Below are 24,587 nucleotides of genomic sequence, written 5' to 3' on the forward strand. Positions count from 1 at the left end.
TTAGTTATTATAACCTGTAATGTTTCTTAAGGGCAATTTTGGAGTCTGCATTATCTCTTGTTACTGTCATTTTAGAACTTCTGGGGGTTTGAGGTTGTTTTTTCTTCCTTTCAAAGGACCTCGATGTAAGTGTCTTACAACAACCTCAAAGATTTTTGCAAAACACATGTTGTTAATGATATGTACATCATTTTATACCAGTAGACATCAAAATAATCCTCAGAAGAGAGAATTGTAATCCTCATCTCTTATGTGGGAATGATGAGGCTTGGAGCTGTGATCTGCCTGAGGCTCAGGGGAGAGGATGCAGCTGACAAACCAAGAGAGGTTTTCCACCTGCTGCTGGAGAGATGCTGTGTATCCAAACATGCTCAGGCAGGGCTCTGGAACAGCTACTTATTTCTCAGTCATGGACTAATTGAAACAACAGACAAGAGGAAAATCCGAATTCAATCCATGCACAGGCATGCAGACAGCTTGCACCTGTTACACTAGGTAGGAATTTAGCCCTAGTTTGACTATTGATAAAAACACAGTTCAAACTCAGAAATACTTATTTGCCTTCTATTTTGGATGATTTTTCTAACCTTCCAATAAGGGGAAGAATATATATGCCAGATTTTGGGAGGAGTTCTTTGCACTGTGCTGTGTGGCCATGTAGGTGACCAGTTCAGAGCTGCTGTAAAAGCCACAGCTGCCTTTAACTCCAGGGATTGTTGTTTAGTCACACAAAGTCTGAATTGGTCTGCACAAAAACATGGTCCATGTGTTTGTGTCTGTCACAAAACAAGGCACCCAGGACTGAAGACCAAGCAGAAGCAACCTGGTTATAATGACAGGGGAAAAAAATCACTGGTAAAAACAGAACTAAAACACAGCCTGGAGGTGCCTCTGGTAACATTTTTGACCTTCATCTCATTGGATCCAAACACTGAAGCCCGTGCTGGATTCTTCAGAAGAGTTTTTACCAGTCGTTCTCTTAAAGTTTACCAAGCCAGGAAAATAAGGAGGTAAAAGAAATACCCACACACCAAATCCTTAGTTTCTTTGTGCTTTGGCATCATTACCTATTGATACAACTAATGTGATGTCCTTGGTGCTTTACAGTGTCAGTATGAAGCAGGTTTAGACAGAATGAATCTTCAGATATTTCATATATGAAAACTTGCAAATATCAGCTTATTTAAAAACAAAATTGCTTGCCTTTAAAAAAAAAAAAAAAAAAACCAAAAAACAAAACAAAACAAAAAAAACCCCCCACACAAAAAAAACGTAACTGGTAGTTAAAGTGTCCAGAAACTGTCCCAAATGAGGACAGCAGTCTATAACCTCCAAGGCTCCTGTTTGGAGCTCCCCAGCTGCTGGCAGACAGCTCAGTGCCAGCCAGACACAGAAAGTGCCTCTCCACCTTCAACAACAAATGATTCTCCTACAGAGCCAGCAAAGTTGTACCAATTGCTGCTGTAGATTAATGCAGAGGGAGAGTAAACAGGGCCTGATGGTCCAGCAGATGAAGGCAGAAGATCCAAAGTGATAAACTGCACTTCTAGCATGGGAATAATTCAGTCACCCTAATCAGGCACTGTGCATGCAGAGTTATCCATGCTCAGCACCATCTCCTCAGCTGGAAGTCCGTAGAAAGATTATTTACAGTGAATAAGACTTCCAAGTTGTTCATGTTTACAGACTTCCATCTGATAGAGCTCAGTACATTACCAGCCTCCAACTTTCCAGATCTTGAATCTCCTGCCTGGTGAACTATTAAAATGCAGATTAACTAAACTTCAAACAGATTTATTGCAGATGGCTCCTGCAAAATCCTTTTGGATTACCTGCCTCCGGACATCATTTCCTAGTCTGTAGGGGTTCATTAAGGACAGATTTAAATGAGTTAGCTGGGAAAAGGCCAGCAGGAAGAGTATGTTGAAAATTATTCATATTATTATGCTTGATCTAGTGATATAGATTTACCTTTTAGGAATTTTTCAAATTTCTCATTTGCAGTAATGAATTAGACATGCAAGCATGCCTCGTGGATGATGATGTTGTTTAGAAGTGCATTTCATAACCTCTGAGTTATTTGTGGCAAAGAAAGTCACCCGTGCTGAGAGTGCAGAGAAAAGACAACAGCCGCAGTGCATGTCCCTCGCAGTTCTCAGCTGCAGCAGCTCCATTTCCCTCTGAGCAGAGCCTTGAGATTCCAAACATAGCCATGAAGCATTTTGCTTTGTCTCTGTCATCTAACCCATTTCAAAATAAAATTAGCCTGGGGGTTATAAAAACAGAAATAGCGATGTTTAGACTTACATGATTCACTAATTGTGCTGCCATTTGGTTCATACAAATTGCCTCCAAAGCTCTGAAGTTTTTCTTTTTATTAGTCAAAGTAAAATCTGCTTGGATCAACATTTACCCTTTTTTTTTTTTTTAAGTTTTAAATTTTTTTTTTTTTTTTTTTTTTTTTTTTTTTTTTTGAGCTGTAGTTAATCTAAATTTATGCAGGAGCACTGTAATGACTTCTCCTTCAGACTGTGAGGAGTTTTTAATCACTTTCAACATTTAGCCCCTGATTGGGCAAAGCTCTTAAATCTAAGCACTTGGGTGCTCCAACTCCTTGCTGAATCAGGGCTGAGGACTAAATGCTGAATTCTTGGTTGCCTCAGGTTTTTAAAGAAAGTGGATGTGCAGCCCTGTGAACAGGCATAATTTTGAAGCTATTTAGCAGATGGGCACTAAACTGGGGCCCTGGATGTGTCAGGCAGCAGCAGAAGCCAGGGTCTCTCTTGACCTCAGGTACCTCCCTGCTTGTGCCACTTAAATGGCACCATCTAGCCTCTAGATTTTATTCTGTACTTACACAAGATAAATACAGTTCTCATAAGTTGTTTGAAACCACTTTCCACTTCAGATCTCTAAATGTCTTATCCATTAACACAAATTAAAAACTTAGAGTATTTTGACAGTGTCAAGCACACAGTCCAAATACTCCACATGGCATCTTCATCCAATTCACTTTGACTTCAGTGGGTACAGGAAAGAGTTTGGAAGTCCCATCTATTTCCAAGCTGAAGCAGTGTGTTCCATTGACAAGGACTTGCCAAAAAAGCTGCCGAGCACTGAGAAGCGTTAAGGGTTTGGACTGACTTGTGCATGAGCTGGCTATAGTCTAACAGATACAGTTCAGCTATTGAACCCTGGCCTGCAGTGATGAAAATTCAGTGTGTTAAGAGTGACAGCAGCTTGCTCTTCTGACTACAGCTGACCCTCACACCTGCTTCAGCAGTTTTGTATTCAGTCTCTGTGTGCTCAAAACCAAATTTCCTACCACGTTTCCCTCTAAAATGTGCTCCTTCACTGCTGCAAACAGATGTTTTTGCAGCTACACTTGTGCAGGTTAACAACCACAGTAGTAAAGTGCATGTGGGTTTTAGATTTTATCCCCTTGAGCTTTCATAAATGCTCTTTTCAGGCTCTAATGGCATTGCTGATGTGTGTGTGCAGGTGTCAGTTGTGTTGAAGTATACTTGCAGGCATTCATGGCTGCGCAGGATTGATGAACACGGCAACTGGGGGTTGAATAGCAGGTGTTGAAAAACTAACCTTTTTTCTTTCAGCTTTTAGTTTTCTAGAGCTCTTTGCAGTACTATTCAATTGTATTACAAATACAGCTCTTTTTTTTATTTTTTGTAGCATTATAAGTGTAACTGTCATGATTGCAGTTTTAATGTGTCATGGATTTTACCTAACCATCCAACAACAAAAAAAGTTTCATTAGAGGTATTTTCAATAATGCATTTTTAATCCTGAATGCCTGCAAATAGGAGTTCTTTGCCAAGTTCTGACTGGTAAACAGCACGAATGCTTCATATGCTTCTGTAGCCGCTCTCAAAAGATGCTGCCAAAGTACATAATGCATCAAAGTTTGCACTGAAAAAAGAAAATCAGTCAGGTCAGATACTGTTTCAGCCTGAAGCTTGTTTGGGTGTTTGCTTGCTTTCTGAAAAGATTGGGAGTCATTTCCTCTCCTGGTTTGGGGAAACTTGCAGGACTGATCCCTGCTCTAATGGTTATGTGACCCCTGGAGGATATCTGTTTTATTTTTAGTGAATGAAGAACAGTAGATATATAAATGTCAGTAGGAATGGACAAGAGCTACTAATCAGAGTTAAATCTGGAAACTTGGTCTGATTGTGTAATGGGTTGTCAATTTTGTTGTCCCTAGGTAGGCATGAAGGGGAGTTTTCCTAGAGGGCAGTTCATGACAGAAAATGCAAAATTCTTCAGAAAAGCCTGACCCTTGCTTCTAAAGCTTTATTGAAATCACATTGACATCCTTTACAAAAAATTCCTTTTTCTAGAGAGCCATTCAGAGGATCTGAAGCATATTGTGCACTCACGTTCCAGGTTCTCTAACCTTCTGCAGTAATTGGCAGCTAGCCTGCTTCAGGATTAAATTTATAAAGCACAGAAAGTCTCCCATATGCTGCCCTTTTAAGGAAAGTCTTCTCATTACTGGAAAGCATGAGCACAGTGATGGTAAGGTACAGTAGGGATCATTTATCAATCACACTATCAGCAAAGCTGCAGAAACACAGAACCAGAGAAATTAGACAGCAAAGATCTCTATTTCTGTCATCTTCATCTCCCTATTTTCACCAACACAAAAAAATTCTGATGCTTTGTGTCTCTTAGTTTCCAAATTTCCATTCAATGAAGTATGCCACCATTTCCCTCATTTTTAGCAGTTGTCGTAGCCAAGAAGTGTTCTTGCTTCTTGTCCTTATTTTGGTGCTGTCATGTCTTGGGATAAACCTTATGTGGTAACCTGAATAATTCATACTGAAATGCACCTGCCCTCCCTGGGGTGGCTTTGACCAAACTATATTCATTTTACCTTCTGTTGTTTACCCACTTCTTAATCTTTTCTGAACACTCTCCCTTTGAGCAACTTATCATTTTCAGTTCTCTTGAGAGCTTATTCCCATTTGTTATTCCTTTGTGTTCCAGATAAGAAAGACACACTGTGACACCTGTGTTGTGTAGCACCTTTCAGATGTTCAGCAAGTGCTGAGCTCCTTTGCAGAAGGATCACTTTTGGCTGCTCTGTGGCAATGCAAACCTGTGATGGATTTAACTGGGATGGAAGTGGAGAAATCTTAGACGTTGTTATCCCCTCTTCTCCCATTTCTTCAGAGGTTTAGCAGTCTTCATTTTTTTCCTGAAGTTGATCTTTCTTCATCATGTTTTTATGCTCTCTGCCTCAGTTTTATTGCTGCTGCGCTCACAAGCCCCTTTCCTTTTTAGTCTTATTGGTTAATTTGACTGATCCTCTTCCCCATTACTTGTCAAGGTTTTAAGTGAGGTGCTAACCCCATTTTTTGTGGTGTTCACTTCAATACCCTATCGCCAACATGATCCCCAAAATCAAGAGCTCGTTTGCTGTGAACTTTTGAAATCTTCAGGTCATGAAGGAACTGTCTGATGAGAGAAGCAGACAATCATATGCAAGGAACAAAATTCAATAAACAGCATCCAATAATCTCAGACAAATTCAACTGTCAGCTCTGTGTTGATGAATCTCAGACATGTTCCCAGTTTCTCAATTTCCCCTTCCTGACTCTCAGCACTCTAATTATTGGCAGAGTGAGGTTGTTACATTATCTTTCCTGCTTCCTTCTATTCCTAACAAAAATATAAATGCATTCCCAGTCTTCTAATATTTCTTTTGTTTTGGATTATTCTTCTCACTAAATAGTTGCAGTATTCTTTCCATTTAATGAAATGGTTTCAGCTTTCTCTCCTGTTTAATGAGTTGGAAAATTAGCATTGAATGAGAATAGTCCATGGTTTTGGTCTCTAGTTTAGGAAATCTGTGAGAAGGAAAGGAAACACTTGCAAAAGCTGTCTGCAAACTCAGGAATGGTCTTCATGTTGCTTTTTACTTAGAGTACATGTAAAGAGCCTAGTAAATGAAAACAGATTAAGTTCAGCAGAAGGCAATGCTGTTGAAATGCTAAAGCTTTTTTCCCCAGACTACTGTTTTTCAAAAGTTACTTTTCGTCAAGTGATTTGAAATTTTTTTCCTCAAATTTACTTACATTTTTCTTCAAATGTGCCTATATTTTTGGCTAGCAATCTATAAGATCTCAGATGGTTTTATTTAATTTACTTAACCACACATAGACTTCTGCATTCTGGCTCTTTTGTTGTTCTTAATATAGAGCTAATATGACAGTATGAGGTGGCCATTAGTGTTGCATTGTATCCTGCTAAGTGATGAGATTCTGATTTTCTAATCTACAGTGGTGTCTAAAGGTCACTGCAACAGCTCAGCTCCCCAGCACCACAAGAATCCGTGTTTTATGGATAAGTCCATTACATGGAGTCACACGTGGGATGAACAGGCAGCACAAGGAGGCTTTATCAGCGTTCAGCCCCCAAGGGTTGTGCACAACACAGGAAAATCCAATTAGAGCCACAGGGAGTTTTTCAATCTCTTAATCGGCATTGCAGCACTGCAGATGGATATTATTGCCCACTACTTAAACTTTATTACTCCATTTTTCTGTCTGTAGCCCTTCTTCCTGCCAACCCACCTTGAAGAGACGGCAGGCACAGCCATATAAAACTTTTTATGACCTTGGCATCTGCACTGTTTTGTCGCATGAAAGATAAGTACAACTGTGACAGAGGAGCCCTGCAAGGATTAAAGCTGCCTTCACCAGTGCAGTCTGCTCTGCCTCCCAGTCTGGAGAGCCTCACCTGCCCTCCGTGACAGAATGTGCAAGACCAACCTCTTTTTGAGGCTAGTGCTTTCCAAAGGAGAGGCAGGATGATCTAGGATGAGGGAGCAGGTGCTGGCTGCATTCGAGCCCGCGTTTGCACAGAGGTGCAGATTCATTGTGTGACCTTGCATTGAGTCACTTGACTTCCAGTGTTTCAGCTGTGCTATAAAATTGACTAAAAGCAGGACTTAAACCAGGCTCTGCATCCTGGGTAAATAATAGGCTCAGGGAAAACATATAGGAGGAGGGGATTATGTTTTTGTGTCTTAAAAATACCTTTCCTGACAGAGAGGGTGGGTTTGCCGTGGATGAATAATCTGTTAGCATAAATTACTGTTATTTTCAGTGGTAGCTTACCAGGTATATGTATCAAAGAGTGATACAGTCTGCCTGATTTTATGGTACATTAACTTTGCCAGAATGCATTTATTATATTTAAAACCTGCTAGGTACCTGCAGTGGGAACAAAGATTGCGTAATTATTTTTTCTTTAGCTTGTGGGAAATCAAATGCTTTGAATATAAAAGATTCTGGGGGTGAAAAGTTCATTCAGTTCACCCCTCCATAGGGAGAATATAGGCAAAAGGAATCTGATTACTAATTTGAAAACAGATGAAAGGAACAAATATAGTGATGAAATAACTGCTACTTTCATTTCTGCCCTTTGTGTTATTGGAAACGGTAAATAGATGCAATAATTGAGCTGTGAAGCAAATTTTACATTATTTTTTAATAAGCATCTTCCCCAATCAATTAATCACTTTGGAATAGCTTCAGGTTTTGATGTCAGAACCTCTATGTGAGATTTTGTTACAACGGCAACAAAGAGTAGGAAATGTCCCAGTGTGCAGTCCATGTTTTAAAGGAGGAATGCTGAGTCTATGTAATTAATGGAAATATCTTCATTAAATTCACGGGCTTTGCTGCTTCAGGAAACAATCATTTGTTCTGGAAAGCATTGCAAAATCCCCATGAGCAAATTCATAGGTAAGGATTTCCATTTTGCATGGCTTTTCCATACAGGTCTTGGATGTGCTCATTCTTACGCCCCAGCTCGGTTACTCTATTATCTGATGTCTCATCATTTATGTAATAACTGTAATATGTGCCTCCTTATTCTCTCTGATTTTTGCACTGGTCAATACCTGCTCTGTGTGGGGAGACAGTGTCTGTATGAATACTGTGGTGTGCAGAAGGCTCTCTGATCTTCATTTCTCAACAATGAAAGCCATTGATCCTGATGTATAAGTATATATATGTCACAAAAAAAGAAAAAAAACCTCACCACTATATTTTGAAAGCAGAGAACACCTTACTAGTTCTACAACTCCTCCTATGCTTTGAACAGAGAAGGGATTCAAATTATACATATTTAAAATGTAAGAAGCCTGGAGGTCCCAAGCAGCAGCAAGATTTTGCCTGTCTAGCCATAGCATTTTGTTAGTCAACAGATTTTTTTAGTGCATCAAGCCTTTTCCCCATTTTCTATTTCTGTTTTGGCAGAGCTCTGGGAAGAGGGACAAAGGTAGAAGGAAGCATAAACTCTCCTACATGGCCTGTTCCCAGCAGCTATCAGGGAGTGATTTACTGTATTAAAGTAAATATTTTTCATAGCTTGCACAGCAGTGTTTGTGTTTAGCCACTTTTAGTGTGAGATATAACACGTTGTTGACTGTGATGAACACACACTGGGAAACAATAGCTGGGGCAAAGCACAGCAGTATTTAAAAAGGTTTTAGAATGAAGCAGCAAATACAGAATTGAAAAAGTATGGAGAGGATTGGGAAAAAAATCAGTTCAAGGTTAGATTAGATCCACCCTCATAGGGACTGTCATAGCTGGGCATTGAATTATTGACAGCAGAGGGGAGCACAATGTCCCAGCCACTGAAATGCTTTTAAGTGTCTTCCATAATGCTGTTAGTCTTTCAAACTAACAGAAAATAATTGCAATTTTGAGAAGAAAGAAGGATACAGCAAAAGTTCTGATTTCCATCCTAGAAAGAAATACGTTGTCTTAAAACTACTGAGACTAATTCTAAATATTTAGGGATTTATTCTATAGGGTTTTTTAAATTGCATGTGATTTTTCCATCAGAATTAGCAAAATTATTCATATGTTCTTTGCATTTGTCTGATGGATCATTGAAAAGCAAAAACCATGTGGTACTTTTTGTTCTGATGGAGGAAAACAGCAGTGGTACACAAAATAACACTAAATGAAATGGCAAGTCATTGAGCCACTCCTTTTCTACAGTCTGCAGTCAACAAATCATTGCTGTTCCCAGAAGTTAACAAATGAAAAGAGGTGAACTTTCCTTCTTCAGTACCTCTCTCCTGAGTAAAGCACAAGAACACAAGTACTTTAACTGTCAAGTGATGATCTGCACCAGTGACTACAAATACAAAGTTATGCACATGTTAACATGCTAAAGTTGTGTTAGAAGCTGGGAAATCATATAAAGATTAATCAAGCCAGCACATCAACTCATTGTATCCCACTGATCCTCCACTGAAAACAGCTGGTATTTAGCTAGAAGTACTCTGCCAGAAAGGGGACGTGATTCAATATTGCAGCATCAGAGATGCCTTTGTTAACTGCAGCAATCCTCGGAGTCAGCAGAATTACTGTTGAGTATAAATACATTTTCTGACAAATCTCAAGCAGACTAAGAATGCAATCCCTTGGAATCAGCAGATGTGCTTTACATTCAGTAACTTCATCAGGATGTAGCTTTAGATTGATGGTAATTACTGATGTGTCATTTGGGGTGTGTTGTTGAGAAAGTCCATTAAAACTCAATTTGTTTCATCAGTTAGCACCCAGCTTACATTATGCAGTATGTTCAAAGGGCATTCCCACTGGAATTGTAGAGGTGGGCATGAGGCTGGGAAAAAAATCTTCAAACTGCAATGGCACAATAATTCTGTTTTGCATGGCTGTGGTCTACCAGATCCTGTTTCTGGCCTTGTAATTCAGAGCCAGGTTCAACTCCTTCTTCCAGCTTTCCTCTATAATCTTGGCCTGTCACTCCTCTTTTTGTGCTGTCTCCTTCTTCTTATAAATTGAGTATTGCTATTAACTTATTATTCAAGGTGAGGATAAAAACACAACATTCTGTAAACCATCCTGATTTCCAGAGCAATTCAGGGCAATGTTTAAATGTCATAGAAAAAAGAACAGTAATAGACCATTTATATTTTGTTCCCTCAACCTTCTCCCTTAAGGAGCAGATCGTGACTGAAATCAAAGATCTTGGGACTTGGGTCTGTATGTGCCATATGGAAATGTCTGACAGAGGAGGGAGAGGTGGCAGGTGTTGTGCAAGGAGCAGCTCCAGGAGAACACAGTGTCCTCTATCTGGCTACTGCAGGATTTTTGAATTTTTTCTTTTTTGAGATTATCATGCTGCAACTGCATTGGCAGAAATCTGCTCCTCTTAGTCTACTGAAAAGCTGTGAATTGAATTGGTTTAATAAGCCCTCTTTTAATGCTACTTCCTCTTCCCAACTTCTCCTTTCCACATGTTGATTCACTTCTTTTACACAAACCCAAGAACACTCTCTGTTACCTCTCTAACAGAGTCAAGGCCAGGGCTGTGGTGAGGTTTTAATCCTTTTACAGTAACAAACATCTAAAATCATCTGTTAATACTTACTGTCTGCAGTCTTTATTTTCAGATGAGATGGTCTTTAGTCCTATGAACTCATACCTCCTACCTTCAAGGATCTGAATGAGGTTTCCTGTCATAGTCCTGTTTCCACAGCTAATGACATTTCTTGGATGGGAGAAATATTTTCCCATTGTAAATAACACAGACAGCATTATGCTAAAAAATACTGGGTTTAGTGACAAGCTTTGAATACATAACAAAATCCCTTGAAGGCCCAAATTCTGTGACTTTTCTCCCCTTGAGTGTCTCTTCCTGTGCAATTAAGGAGGTTGTTTTCAGTTACTTAAGAGAAGTAAGTGCAGGAGAATAGAGCCCTAAGAAATGAACATTAGTTATCCCAAAAGGGACCTAGTGAGAATTGAAGCTTAAAAGGGTCTGCACAGTTTAATTCATGTACCATCTGTTTTGGGGAAAATTAGCACAGATTAGATTTTCTAACTCATCTGAGGCTAAGAAAGTGCCTTTAGAACCTGTAGTATTTGCTTAAGTATTAAAAACAAATTAGCACCATTTTACTTACTGTGTGAATCCTGTGCATATCAGCTCCCTTTGGAGTAAGCCAAAAGAATTGTAGCAGAAGAATAGCAAAGTGATGCCTCTCAGCCAGCCCCTCCTTGTCATAATGCTCCTTAGCCGCTTTATGGAAATGTTTGACATTCTCATGCTCTTCTGAGCGCTGTTTTGTTAGATGTGACCATTTTGTGTAAATCCAGTTATTGCTCAGGGCTGAGAATCTGCTCTCTGTGACCTCTGACTGGTGTTCCTGCTCTCAGTTTGGCTGTAAAGGGGTGCTGTAAGCTTAAAGACATCTAATTTAATGCAAAAGTAACAGAAGAATATAACCCTCAGACTCAAAGACTGTGTAATTTTATTGTATTAAAGAATTACATTATAATTACAGGATAGCTTTCAAAAAAGAACAAAAAAAGGTTACATTTTAAAATACATGACAGAAACATGAAATAATTTAGGTTTTCTTGGTTCAGTTTTCCCCACTTTGCCACTTGCCAGATTTCTGTGTTTTGAAGGCCAACAGGTGGAACCAGCCCTGCTGAATGAGGCTGTTGCAATACTCTCCAAGTAGGCAATATTGAACACCAGGCTTCCTGCTGTGGACCAAAGATAAGGGCAGTAAATGCAAAGTTAGCATCTTTAACAGTGTATTTACCTCAGCTGGACTCCGTTTTTCTTCCACTCTATTTGTTGCAAAAATCTTTAAATGTAGGGCAATCTCAGTTATTGTGGGCTGGATGGCCTATGTGCACACATTTTTCTTTTCAGAGACTTCCAGGCTCTTCAGCTTCCAGTCATCTCACATACTTAATCATCTCACGTACTTAACTCTATGAAACATCAATTATTTTATGCTACCCATTAAATATTACTTAGTTGAGACACTTTGTTGATGCTGTATGTTTGATGCTGTGCCTATGAATGTAGTTACTAATGTGATGATTTTACATATCTCAAAAGGTGAAAAGCCTGGAATTACACCCTTGATTTGAACTGGCAAGTTTTCTTGACTTGACTAGAACCAGATTTAGCAGAGCAATGACCCTGGTCCATCACCTTCAGATGGATTAAGGGTAATGCACAGGATACTCCCTGCAGAGTAGAAGGGCAGGATGCAACATCCACCAGAAAACTGGAGCTCTGCATTTAGTTGAGGTTGCAATATGCAGCATTTCAAAGAATTCTCTAACTGTAATTAAACAGAGTAAAAATGTGAGCAAATAAAGATTTTAGGTTGGTACTGCAAACAGTACAGGTGCTTTTGTGCTAGTACTATTTTGGAGAATGGAATTTTAGTTGGTGAAGCCTGGATGCCAACACGCTGACAGTACAAGTCTGTGTGTGCCCATGTGTTGAAGCATTTTTTACTAATACCTCAAAATAAAGGTATTCCAGCTTTGCTTTTGTGGTACCAAGAAATGAAACTCAAGAGTACTACAAGGCTTGTTCTTCTGCTACTCCAGAAACCCACTGGGAGTTAATTGGCGATTTTTCACAGACGACATCTAATCTATAAGTATAAATTACTTTTCACTCCTATTATGCCTTAATTGAAGAGCACCAACGTGAGACTGCAATAGATGGAGCTTCAGTAATTCTAGCCTCAATTAACTTTGTGTGGATTTGAGTCTTTTTTGCTTACTTTTCCATGGACTAAGGATAATTCTTTGACATTTTGTATTTATTTAAATAATTGTTAGAAAAGTTAGGTGATATGCATGTGATGAGGTATTCTATAAGACAACTCTGAAGACATAGGCAGGAGTTGTGTGTATGATTTATAAATGAATACATATCTTTTATGTCCTGCTGTTTTGTTTAACAGCTGTACCATCAGCAGTAGCCAAATCCCTCAGGATTCTGCTGGGGAGGAATAGCTTAATAGCAATCATTTTTTGGGTAAATGGCAGTTACCATCTCTGTAACAGCTACCCTCATCCCATCCCTGACTTTTCTTCAGCTCCCTGCCTTTAAGACACAAAATGTGTGTTGCAGCAGAGTAAAATCACAGTGAAGAAATAAAACACCTTGCTGTCTGGAATAGGAAATTCAGACACAACAGAAAGGGAAAAATTATACTGGGAGAGGCAGGATGTTGTGTAGGAAGAGAACAGGCATATGGTGATGCAGTTAATTCTTAGCTACTTCATATTTTACCAGAAGTGATATATATTTACCAGAAAATTAGATTTGATGCCTCTATCTGGGCATATATGCTCTTACAAATGTTTCTGGTGTTCAGCTAATAGCAGTGAAAACAGCATAAGAATCCCACTAGCACAAGCCTGTGGATTAAAGTAGTTGTTTACAACACACTTTTGTTACAGACCTCCCCAAGTTTTCCCTCATAGCTCAGATGGTCAAAAAGCATGTTCGTGTTTGCTTTTAATTGGTTTGACTTTGAGAGGTCAACAGGTATAAAGTGGAAAACCTGCTGCATTCCTTAGCTTTCTCACTGTTGGCCAAAGTCCTTTTCTCTAAATATGAATATTCCCAGCCTCCCTCTCACTGAGGAAGCACTGCCCATGGTGTTGCAGCTGGTGTGGGGTGATGGCACAGGTAGGACAAGGAGTTTGTCACCCCCAGAGCAGATGGAGAGAGCGTGGCAGGTCATTATCACTGGGGTAAAAATATTGCCCCATGTGTTCCCGAGGATTTGTTAAGTAATAAATGGAGGGTGTGTCCCAAGTTTACTTCAAGGAGCGTGGTGAACACAGATAGAAATCCACATGAGCAACAGGACTTCAAGAATGATGTTGATGCTGCTTAAATAGGATTAAGCTGTGCAAACAGAGAAGGGAAGAGGAAAGGCAGAGGAAGAGAGAAAGAAGGAAAACAGAAAAGATTTATTTCTCAGGCTTTCTCAAAACTTATTAAAATTCCCAGTACTGTCTTCACTGAGCAGGCCACACAAGTCAGATCTTGATTATTTAAGTCTGATGTGTTGTTTGACTCATACATTCAAAAGCAAGGCAGGATTTTTGTGATCTCTACCTGTATTCTACTGTTCATAGAACTTTCCTGAATTGAATCTTATCTCAACAGTCACAGTTGTGGCTAAAGGCCTCCAGTTGTGACTTAAGAATGCAAGAACTGAATTATCACTGGGGTAAAAATATTGCCCCATGTGTTCCCGAGGATTTGTTAAGTAATAAATGGAGGGTGTGTCCCAAGTTTACTTCAAGGAGCGTGGTGAACACAGATAGAAATCCACATGAGCAACAGGACTTCAAGAATGATGTTGATGCTGCTTAAATAGGATTAAGCTGTGCAAACAGAGAAGGGAAGAGGAAAGGCAGAGGAAGAGAGAAAGAAGGAAAACAGAAAAGATTTATTTCTCAGGCTTTCTCAAAACTTATTAAAATTCCCAGTACTGTCTTCACTGAGCAGGCCACACAAGTCAGATCTTGATTATTTAAGTCTGATGTGTTGTTTGACTCATACACTCAAAAGCAAGGCAGGATATTTGTGATATTTACCTGTATTCTACTGTTCATAGAACTTTCCTGAATTGAATCTTATCTCAACAGTCACAGTTGTGGCTAAAGGCCTCCAGTTGTGACTTAAGAATGCAAGAACTGAATGGAGTTCTTCATAAATTGGTCCAGTGGTTAATCTTTCCTATTTATTTTCAAATAAGGAGATTTGAGTTCACAGTAAATTGGCACCATAATTTCTGCCTTCTGATTGAAAGATTGCACTTCCAAATAGCTGCTAGGCTTCTAACTAGTGATTTGCATATGCAGTTTTACATGAAGACTTCTAACTTCCTTTTCATCAGCTCATAGAATATATATTAGCATTGATTGGACCCTCATTGCAAATCTCTATACTGGGAAGAAAAATCAAAAATTATGGTGCTGTTCTTCTCAATGGAACCCTTAATTTTTTAATTTATTTTTTTATTTCTAAAGTATGAATTTTTCCTTCTAGTGAAATTAAACCCATCCTTTCTCTCATTTACCACATAGTCAAAATTCTGAGCAACTTCGTGGTATTACTGGGGGGAAAAGAGCATTAATATGGAGCCAGAGTGTCCATTATACAGTAAAGATGATTTCCAGGCTAAAGTCAGAAAAAATGTTCTCTGGCATGTAATAATCAATTAAAATATATTACCTAAAAGATGTGATCTGCATGCAGTTCTAAGTAGCTGCAGATATTACACAGCTTATTATAGAGGAAAAATTTCTCAGATATATTGGGTAGAAGATTTTCAAGTCCCATTTGGGTCATCTTCAAATAAGGAACTAATTTTGCCCAAATCTTGAATGAAAATGGAAAGCAGAGTTTCATGGGGTCAGTTTTCATCTTTAAAGCCTTGCACATTAAGAACATTGATATTTGTTAACTCTCCTCTACAGAATCTCTTCTGGGTTTGTAGCTGCTGCCTTGAGTTGTATAATCTAAAGTGAAAAGTTATGGAATATTACAGGAAAAGCCATCATATCTCAATGGCTGAAAAGCATTATGAGTTTGCTACTGAAAATGGGGGTGCTGAGAGACCATAGGAAAGGGCAGATATTTGGTGCAGTGAGCTGTGGGCTGCTTCATTTTGCATATTGCACCACTTGAAGTAAGTAGGACTGGAACAGCTGTGCACTCAATCCTGGTGAAGATAAAAATCTCTCCCTCGGGGCATTGCTTTCTTCTGCCAAGTAGGACAGTCAAGTGTTGGATTTGGCTGTGGACTTTTCTGTTCTCTCATGTAGCCTTTCCTTTTCGTTTGGGTTTTGGCTGAATATTTTGAAAGGATCAGTCCATGGACTTTTGTTATTCAAGACATTATCTGTAAGATTTTGGTTTGTCCAGGCTTTCTTTCAGGGATGATTTTGCTTATATTTTTGTAAAAGTTCTCAGATGGTGTTTTATAAGAGCACTGGTGATGAATTACTTAGTAATATTATGTTAATTTCCTGTGAGGGCTTTATATGCAACTTAAAAATATTTTTAAGCAAAACTTGAATTGCCCTAGAGCATGGCCCAGCCATGTACTAGTAACTGTGATTTTTACTTTTTGGAAGGCATTTAAGCAGATGTTCTTTGATAGTAGTAGAATTGCTTGGTTTTTCCAAAATGAGAATATTTATAGATATTGCTATTTTCTGTAGCAAACCCTATCTTTTTTCTTGTATTTTTCAAAGGACACATTCAAATCAAAGGTACTCCAGCTGCCTCTTGTGTCCACCCACCAAGAATATCAGTTCTTAAGGCTCACTTTTCCTTTCTAATATGTGTCAGCACATATCACTTAAAATCTTGTAGAATTAGTATCTGCAGCTGTATTTCTGAGACTGGGCTCACCTCCTCCTTTTCCTTTTTGCTTTTACAGCTTATCCAGAAATCTGTATTAAAGATCTCAGCTAGAGGACTGGCCCCATTGCTTATAGAGCTCTCAAAGTGTTTCTGAGATTGTTATCAGACTTTCCTTTGACTTCAGTAAAGATCATCAGTAATAAGTTACTATAGAGCTGATCTCTCAGGTGGCTGTGCTGCACTTGGAGCAGGGGCTGGCAAGCAGAGCCCCTTGGATCCCTGTTCCCTCTGGCAAAGCCTGCCCCATACCACAACCCCCTGTGCAGCCCTGGGGTTGTCACAGGACAAGGCTGAAATATCAATATCATGCACACAGAAAATACCCAGAATTTGAGAGCCCCCCCACAACTGTCCCAACATGACAGAAAAGGCAGAGTGGGATGTAAGCATTGACAATGTGAAGGAGAGGCAGACACAGATTTTCAAAGCACTCTGAGACTTTTATCATCTCTTTACTGAAACTTAAAGGCAGAGTCACCCTCTTCTCATAGCCTTCAAAGAGTGATGGATCTATAATGTGTTTCAACATCTACAGGATGCTTAGAATTGTAGAATCATAGAATGGATTGTGTTAGACCTTAAAGATTATCTAGTCCAACTCCCTGCCGTGGGCAGGGACACCTTCCACTATCCCAAGTGCCTTCCAACCTGGCCTTGGACAATTCCAGGGATGGGGCAGCTCCTCTGGGTAACCTGTGCCAGGCCCTCACCACCCTCACAGGCAAGAATTTCTTCAGATATCCACTGATTTTGTAGGCTCCAGCGACTTCACTAATATTAATTCAAAGGATTTAGTACCCTGGGAGGGGTGTTAAATATTGCAACAGTAGACCAATGCTGAAATAGCACATCAGAGTCCATAGACCATCACACAATTTCTTCCATGCATACTTACAGAATGCCAAATTATATATTGACAAGCTTGTGTGCTTACTGATTCAGCCCTGTAAATTGTTTACTTTGGTGAAATGATTGGGAATTTCTGAAGGCTGACTGCTGGGGCAGCAGCACTGACCAAGGAAGTCAGCATCCCTGGAGGGATTTAAAAGATGTGTAGATGTGGCCCTTGGGGACATGGTTTAGTGGCTGGCTTGGCAGTGCTGGGTTAAGGGGCTTAAAGATCTTTTCCAACCTAAATGAGTCCATGATTCTGTGATTCTCGGGTCTGAAACAGCCAGGAAAGAGAGCATCATGATGCAGGATGGTAATACACACATTTCATGGAGTTAAGCTAGATTCTTGCACTTCTAAAATCATTAATCTCATTACTAATATGTATGTGGCAGAAAGCTACAGGAACAGACAAGAACTTTGCTAATGCTGCAATCACTTTTCTGTATATGAAATGAATTTCATACAAAACACCTGCTTGAGCAGCACTTTCAGAATACTGGCTTGTCTGATTCTCAAGCAGAGGTACACTGCAGATGTCTGTAGAGGAATATTTTTCATGCACTGAATAGTTCATATTCTCCTACATTTTTCTTATGGGAGTTCCTAGTGCTTTTAGTCACCTTATCCCCTATCCATTATAAAATATGCCATTAAAATTAGGAAGTGCTGGTCAGCAAAGCAAGGAGCAGTATCCTCTGCTTCATGAATATCATATGTGCATTAATGTTCACAGTGCTGCTGCCCATGTAAATCATTCAGATTAAGTAGCTGATGTGAATTCTAGAGAGATGGCTAAGATGAAAACAAATGTGCTCTTTAAGTTTAACCATCTCTCTTAAAATTTGCTTATCTTGCTCACAGTTCTATCTGAGTAGGTATAGCTTAAAGGGCAGAGGAAAATTTCTGTACATGGCAATTACCATTCAATATTAACAGAAGGTGGTGAACTAAAGTCCTAAGCAATGAATCCAGATGGAATACAAATTCTTCCCTCAAAAACTACTCTGTATTCTTCCACTATGCATTGGTGCATTTATACTTATACAATCTAACATTTGCTTTTAACAAAATTAAAGGTGGTGTTTGACTGCACAGGGAATTGTAACTGGAAACCTAGCTAAATTATTGTAACACTTGCCTAAACAGGTGGGTAATATTAAAGTCTGCAGTGTTACTGCTTTCAGAGACACAACTCTTGGAAAAAGCCCTTTACACATCAGACCAGTTTCTCTATGCTCTTGTGCTTTAATTTTAGAGTAGCATTTGTTGTTGCATATTCTCTCACAGGCAGATATTTTTTTGTGTGTGTCCAGCAAGACATTCTGCCCCTTACTTCCATCCAGCCATGAAGGTCACTGGGTCATCAAACACTCACAGGGAGAGAACTCGTTAGAGGGATGGTTTGGGTCTCTTGTGATGTGAAATGGCACTTTCATGCCCACCAGCCTGCACCTGCTCTCTCACTGCATCACTGGGTTGTGGCAGTCCCTTACATTAGGAAAAAATCTGTCTTGGCCTCCCTCTCTGCATTAATTTGAATCTTCAAATTAGGCCACAGCTCAAATTAATTCAAACCACCTAAAGTTTTCAGCTAAATATTTTAAGTTTCCCGAGTCCATTATTTTATTTACTCTTCAAAAATGCTGGAATCATATTAGAAAAAGATTTATCTGAATGGCAAGCAGAAATAATTGCCCAGGCAGGTAAGCCTATAAAGCATTAAAATTTATCTTAATACAAAATAGAGGGCCTAGTTGTGGCACTCTGCATATTTGTCTAACAGACATGTAACAGAGAAATTGTCCAAATGAGCTTAATAAATCTCTTTCTTAAACTCACAAAAGACCACATACTCACTTCCATAATTCTATTAGAGTCTGCTCCTCTGGAGGAGATAAAAGAAGAGATAACCTCTCCATTCAGAATATAAAATAGCAATTGTTCAGCTGATGATTGGAATTTTTCCAGTAGAAGGACTTAATTATGGAACAAAATTAGCTCAATCTGACCTTTTTAGAGAATAATGCAAAACTAAGTTTTTTGCAAATGTCTTCCTGGAATAACTGAAATAAGGAATAATTTACTTCCCTCTTTTTACAAGAGCAAAAGGTGGCAGAATATGATAGCAGCGTTCTTGGTGAGATGACAATCCAAAGATAATAATAAGACAGTATGTGCAGAAAGAGATAATATATTTTAATAGACTAGCTGATACAGTTTAAAAACAGAAGCTTTCAGACGCACAAGACCTTTTCAGCCAGAGCAAGGTTCCCTCAGCGACTCAAAATTGCGAGCTTAATAACTAGATGGTGTAATGGTTGTGTCATAGGAGTGCACCAAAATGTATGGTATCTATATCCATTACACACTGAAAGCTCCTCTTGGGATAAAGACAAAACATATTGTTCCAATCTCTGCTTTATCTCTGTGATAAATAGGAGTAAGTACCTGCACCCACAGACCAGCAGGCTGGGGATGATGCTGGTGTTAAAGCACTTCCCTCCAGGTGTTTAGTTCCGTCATTTATCTGTGTTGAGGCACTCCTCACTAGGAAAAGAAAAAAAAGAAACCCACAAACTGGAAAGAAAAACCTTATCTGTTTTATCAGTCCCATCTCTGATTTCATGACATTCTGAATGCTCCTAAGCCATGCGGATACCATGGCGTACAAGGAAAAAAAAGGCATGAGCAGGTGGTGATATTAACAGGCTTCTTATGGTTCTGAAAAATGAGATAGAAATGTTTCATGTCATGAAAGTCAACATCAATCATCATCCATCTTGTGCAGATATGGAAATCAGCCAGTGTGGTGCTTGCTGAGGAGGTGTGAGATATTTCTTTTGCATCAGAGCTGTTGCTCTGGACACAAGTCATAATTTGTTTAATATAGATGAATGAGGAGAATATTACTAACACTGCCTTCTTTCCTTTATTTTTTTTTTTTTAATAAACTGAAAGCTCCCCCTCCTGGCACATTCCCTGAACTGAATGCAAGGTTCCTGACATCTACTTTTAGCAACAAGATGTTCATGAGGATTCTTTAAAAGTAGTATATTTATAGTCTCCCAAGGATTTCCCATTTCCCCATCCAGCTATGGGACTTGATATGAACTGATTTGACAGCAGGGTTTGCCCTAAGGCTTTGTCTGTAATTTTAATTTGTTGCTTTTCCAGGCAAAGACTTATGGTTTCTACTGTGCTGCGTAGTATACAGAGTAAAGAAAACAACTTTTTCAGAAAGTTTCAGTGTTCACATTTGTGTTCCTTCAGAGTGATCGGTGTAGCTCAGCTATAACCGCACCATCTAATTTCCTAATAAATGCCCTGGAATAATTCTGAGAAATCTACTGGATCTTTTTGAAGCAATGCTCCAGCTCTGCTGAGATCAGATCCTGACCAGGCTCAGGGAATCTGAAAGCCAGGGAAAGCAAAAAAGCAAAGAGGGACGTGTTTATGTCACAGTTTTGGTAACTGCTGTAACTGCTCTCATCTCACTGCTGCCTGTGCTCAGGGACTGCCAGTCCCTCTAATCCCTTGAATCAGTGTAGGCACTTATGTGCTTAATGCAATGAACTGATTTGTCACTGAATTTCCACAACCATACACTTGTGCAAAGAAAGGGGAAGACTTTCCCAGCGTGTACAGCCACAGGATCCTGTAGCTCCCATAAATTCCTACGCTGTGATTTTGTTACAGTCCCGGTACCATCCCTCAGCTCCAAGCAGGCTGACAAAGGCAGTGACACTGCTTAGAGAGCTTTCATTACATTTTCCATCGTATTCAAAGACATCATCTCTCCATGTCCTTGAAATTATTTATGGAGGACAACATTTTACTGGAGCATGAAGCCAAGAATGAATGCTGCTGTGCAGGCAGGACTGTGCTGGGGCCATGCTTTCACGTGGCCACGCTCACCAACCCTCTGCCACATGGAGCAAAGTGAAGGAGTGTGAAGCAGAGTAAAATAATTATCATCATAATGGTTTCAACTCAGTGCTGAGCTGCAATAGTAAAGTGAGAATGAATTAAATGAATTATGTCTTCCTTTCTAGTCTTCTCCTGAATACCAAGGGGGTATTTTCTTATATGGTAGCGATGCTGCTTTGCTTTTTATGCAGTTAGGTAATAACTAGGCAGGTTTCAGTTGTAGAAGAGTGGGTCTTTTAAAGTCTAGCATGGAGTAACAATTTACTACAGATACAATGAATGAAGTATGTCTATTAGACTTGGTACATTAGATCTGGAAGTAGGAGAATTGCTGGCCTGGCACCTTATGGCACTTTCCTCTTCCCTCTCTGTGGTTACAAAAATCAGGATTGACCTACACAAACAAAGCTGCTCGCCCTAAACAAAGCAGATTTTAGGTGCTGAGGCAGTGAGGCCAATGAGCTTCCAGTGCCATTTGCAGCAAAGAAGGGCTGTTAGTTTAAATGTCTCTATGTATAGGGCAGAACATCCAATGCAGGCTTGCCATTTGAAGCCAAATCAGAGTAATAATAAATTTTAAAATGACACATTCATTATATCCATGAATATAGGTACACACATGCACCTATCTGTATTCTTGTTAAATCTTGGCTATATAGATGTATATACACACATGTGTCTTAGAAATGTCTTAAAAGCTGCTTTTATAGTCATAATGGAAGAGTAGGACTCCTTTGAGAGCCATTTGTCTGCAAAACTACTGTAAACTTCCTTTGAGTAGGCTGTCTGCACTCAAGAGAGTTGAATCAGTAGAACTTTGACGAGACTAGAAGACCCACTGATATCTAATTAATGTGGAAATAATTGTTGTAATTGTTGCATTTCTCTACAAAGCATGTACTGAAAAGCAGTTACACGATTTAGTGAGCATCAAATCAGTTTGATATGCAAATGGAGGTATGGACTACTTCATAATGCTGGTAGTATTTAAACATTCGTTTATTAAGCTGAGAAAATTCAAAATGTCAACAGGGTCCAAAAGCAATGTCTTTTATCAACAGAGACTTTCTTCAGAGTTTTTACTGTGCATCTTTTAGAGTCAGTGGGCTCTAATGACAAAAGTAATTGTAATACTAAATGTGAAGGGACTGCTGGGAGTAAAGTGTGGACCAGTCATTCCTGCACCTGACACATTCCAGCACTTTTCCTCCAGGAATAAAAGGGAGCAGTTGTAGTGCTCTCCAGATTACCCCTGAGCTCCTACCTTTTGGCTGTTAAGGGTCATGGAAACATTGACTTCATCCATTTAATGTAGATTCAATTAACTCAGGTTAATGACTATGGGATGGAACTCAGGGAGCTGAGAGCTGCTCCCATTGTTCAGTCTGGCTTGTCCTGTGACATAAGCTGCATTTTTGGGTGTAGAAAAAAGTAAAAGACAATGAGTTGCCAGGACAGGATCAAACAGAGTCTCATGCAAGTGAAGTGTAATCACTGCATCTCAGGCACATGCAAAGCTCATGGCTGCATGGCATCCAAGTACAGAAAAGCAACACAGACTTGACAAAATAATGTACAGAACAACTGCATCTTGTCTGTTTTCTAAACTTTTACTCTTAAATTCTGTACAATCAGCACAAAGTCCTTGGGAGTAATAAGCTGTGGCCTGTTCAGATTTAGATGAGTGTTTTGCCTGGGATGTATCTTCATCTTTGCTACATATATTTATCATGGCCAAAAGTGTGGATATCAAATATTTTTTATTTCAGGAGAAGTGCAGAATTTCAAATTGTTCCCAGGGACTATGGAAAAGTATGTAGTTGCATGATATTTAATAGCATATACTTCTGAAATCTTACTTGGAAGATTTTAACAGGATCACTCAGAAGAACCCTTGCTAACCCCTTCTCTTTTCATTTATTTTGACAGGATTTCTGAGCACTGGGGACCAAGCAGCAAAAGGAAACTATGGCCTCCTTGATCTAATTCAAGCTTTGCGATGGACTAGTGAAAATATTGGGTTCTTTGGTGGTGACCCATTAAGAATAACTGTTTTTGGATCTGGGGCAGGCGGTTCATGCGTCAATCTGTTGACTTTATCCCATTATTCTGAAGGTAACCGTTGGAGCAATTCAACCAAAGGTATTATACAGGTTGCAAATTTTGACAATTTTGGTGTCTGCATGCCACCACCATTAGTACTATGTGATGTTCTGTATATTCTCTTTGTTTCTATGAACTGTTGAGTTCAGCTCAGTATTAAGAAACTTTTTAAAGGCTGTACAAGCCTCCTTCTCCCTCAGCTCTTCTGTGCATGTTTAAATTTTGGGTCACTTTCTTCTTTTTCCTATGGAGCTTTGTAGAAACACTTTATAGCAGACTTCTGAACAGCATTTTCTTGGTGCATCATTTTTGTCTCTTTCCTACCTAAGGGTGTCTTTTTTGGAAAATCAGTCAGTCATCCTCACAGTAGATGGGGTCATCTATATTCAGACAGTTGTGAAAGGCGTGTTTAGTTTCTCCTGAGGAGCAGAATTTAAAGAAAACTAAAATGACAGAGTTTCTCTTTTCAGGCTCACAGTTGAATTGCTTAAAACTATTATTTTGTGTGAAAGAAACAATAACTAGTTCAGAAATCTTTTGTCTGAAACTGCATGAACTTCACTTGCTGTCATCTAATAAAAAATGGTTGAACGTTTTGCATGCATGATCCAAAATTGTCAAAGCATCCAAGTTGCAAATGGATTTCCTTCTATATGTTTTTTCCTATTCCATAACTAACACCTTTTCTCTCTAGTTGAGGCAGGTGACAGGGAATTAAAATCATGCTGTTTGAGGCACCCAACTTATTCTTTCTATGATTTTTGCACCACAGTTTCACAGAGTGTCTCTCATTTGCATGGCTATTGCTTATTGATCATGTTACTTTTGTCTAACTGTTTTTACATATTTTTATCTGTATTAGTTTTATCAGGGACACCACACTGTGCCCTGTGCATATAATCCTCCACTAATTTATATTGCTATATCTCCATGGGGGACTAATTGGCTGGTCATAAAAACATAATTCTGCTGACATTAAAAGAGCTGCATTTCCCCAAAGTCATGTTACGAAGAGCACCGAGGTCAATAGAAGTGAGAGATTCTTTAGACCATGCCATTATGCTTTTTTAAATGAGAGAAAAATATAACTCCTACAAGAAGAGTTAAGTGGAAAATAAGACTGTGGTCTAAATTGTAGTCTATTTTCACAATCTGATTTTTAGTGTAATCTTTTTTTCTTCCATAACTACCTGAATTTACATAGGAGTTATTTAAAAGAAGATGCTAGTAAAATCAAGATGGAACCATTACCTCACTGCACTGTGACCTGAGGGTCTCAATGCACCATCTTCTTTCATCAGAGCTCTAAAAACCAACTTTCTCATTGAGGATTAACTGCAGGTTGAATGAGGACACCTGGTTTATCTTCTCCTAAT

General features: G+C 39.2%; 1 protein-coding gene across 2 annotated transcripts in view; it reads left to right on the top strand.

Moving 5' to 3' along the window:
* Positions 1-24,587, top strand: part of NLGN1 (neuroligin 1) — a 305,959-nt gene that overhangs the window by 274,390 nt on the left and 6,982 nt on the right. Inside the window, exon 6 of one of the 2 annotated variants that reach the window (XM_041467801.1) lies at positions 23,038-23,250. In XM_041467801.1, the coding sequence (XP_041323735.1) occupies positions 23,038-23,250 (213 nt within the window). The remainder of the gene's footprint in view (positions 1-23,037; positions 23,251-24,587) is intronic. The other variant, XM_041467802.1, reaches the window with a different exon arrangement.

This window comes from Pyrgilauda ruficollis, unplaced genomic scaffold (genome assembly GCF_017590135.1).
Source record: "Pyrgilauda ruficollis isolate IOZ18807 unplaced genomic scaffold, ASM1759013v1 scaffold21, whole genome shotgun sequence".
In the NCBI taxonomy this organism is placed as follows: Eukaryota; Metazoa; Chordata; class Aves; order Passeriformes; family Passeridae; genus Pyrgilauda; species Pyrgilauda ruficollis.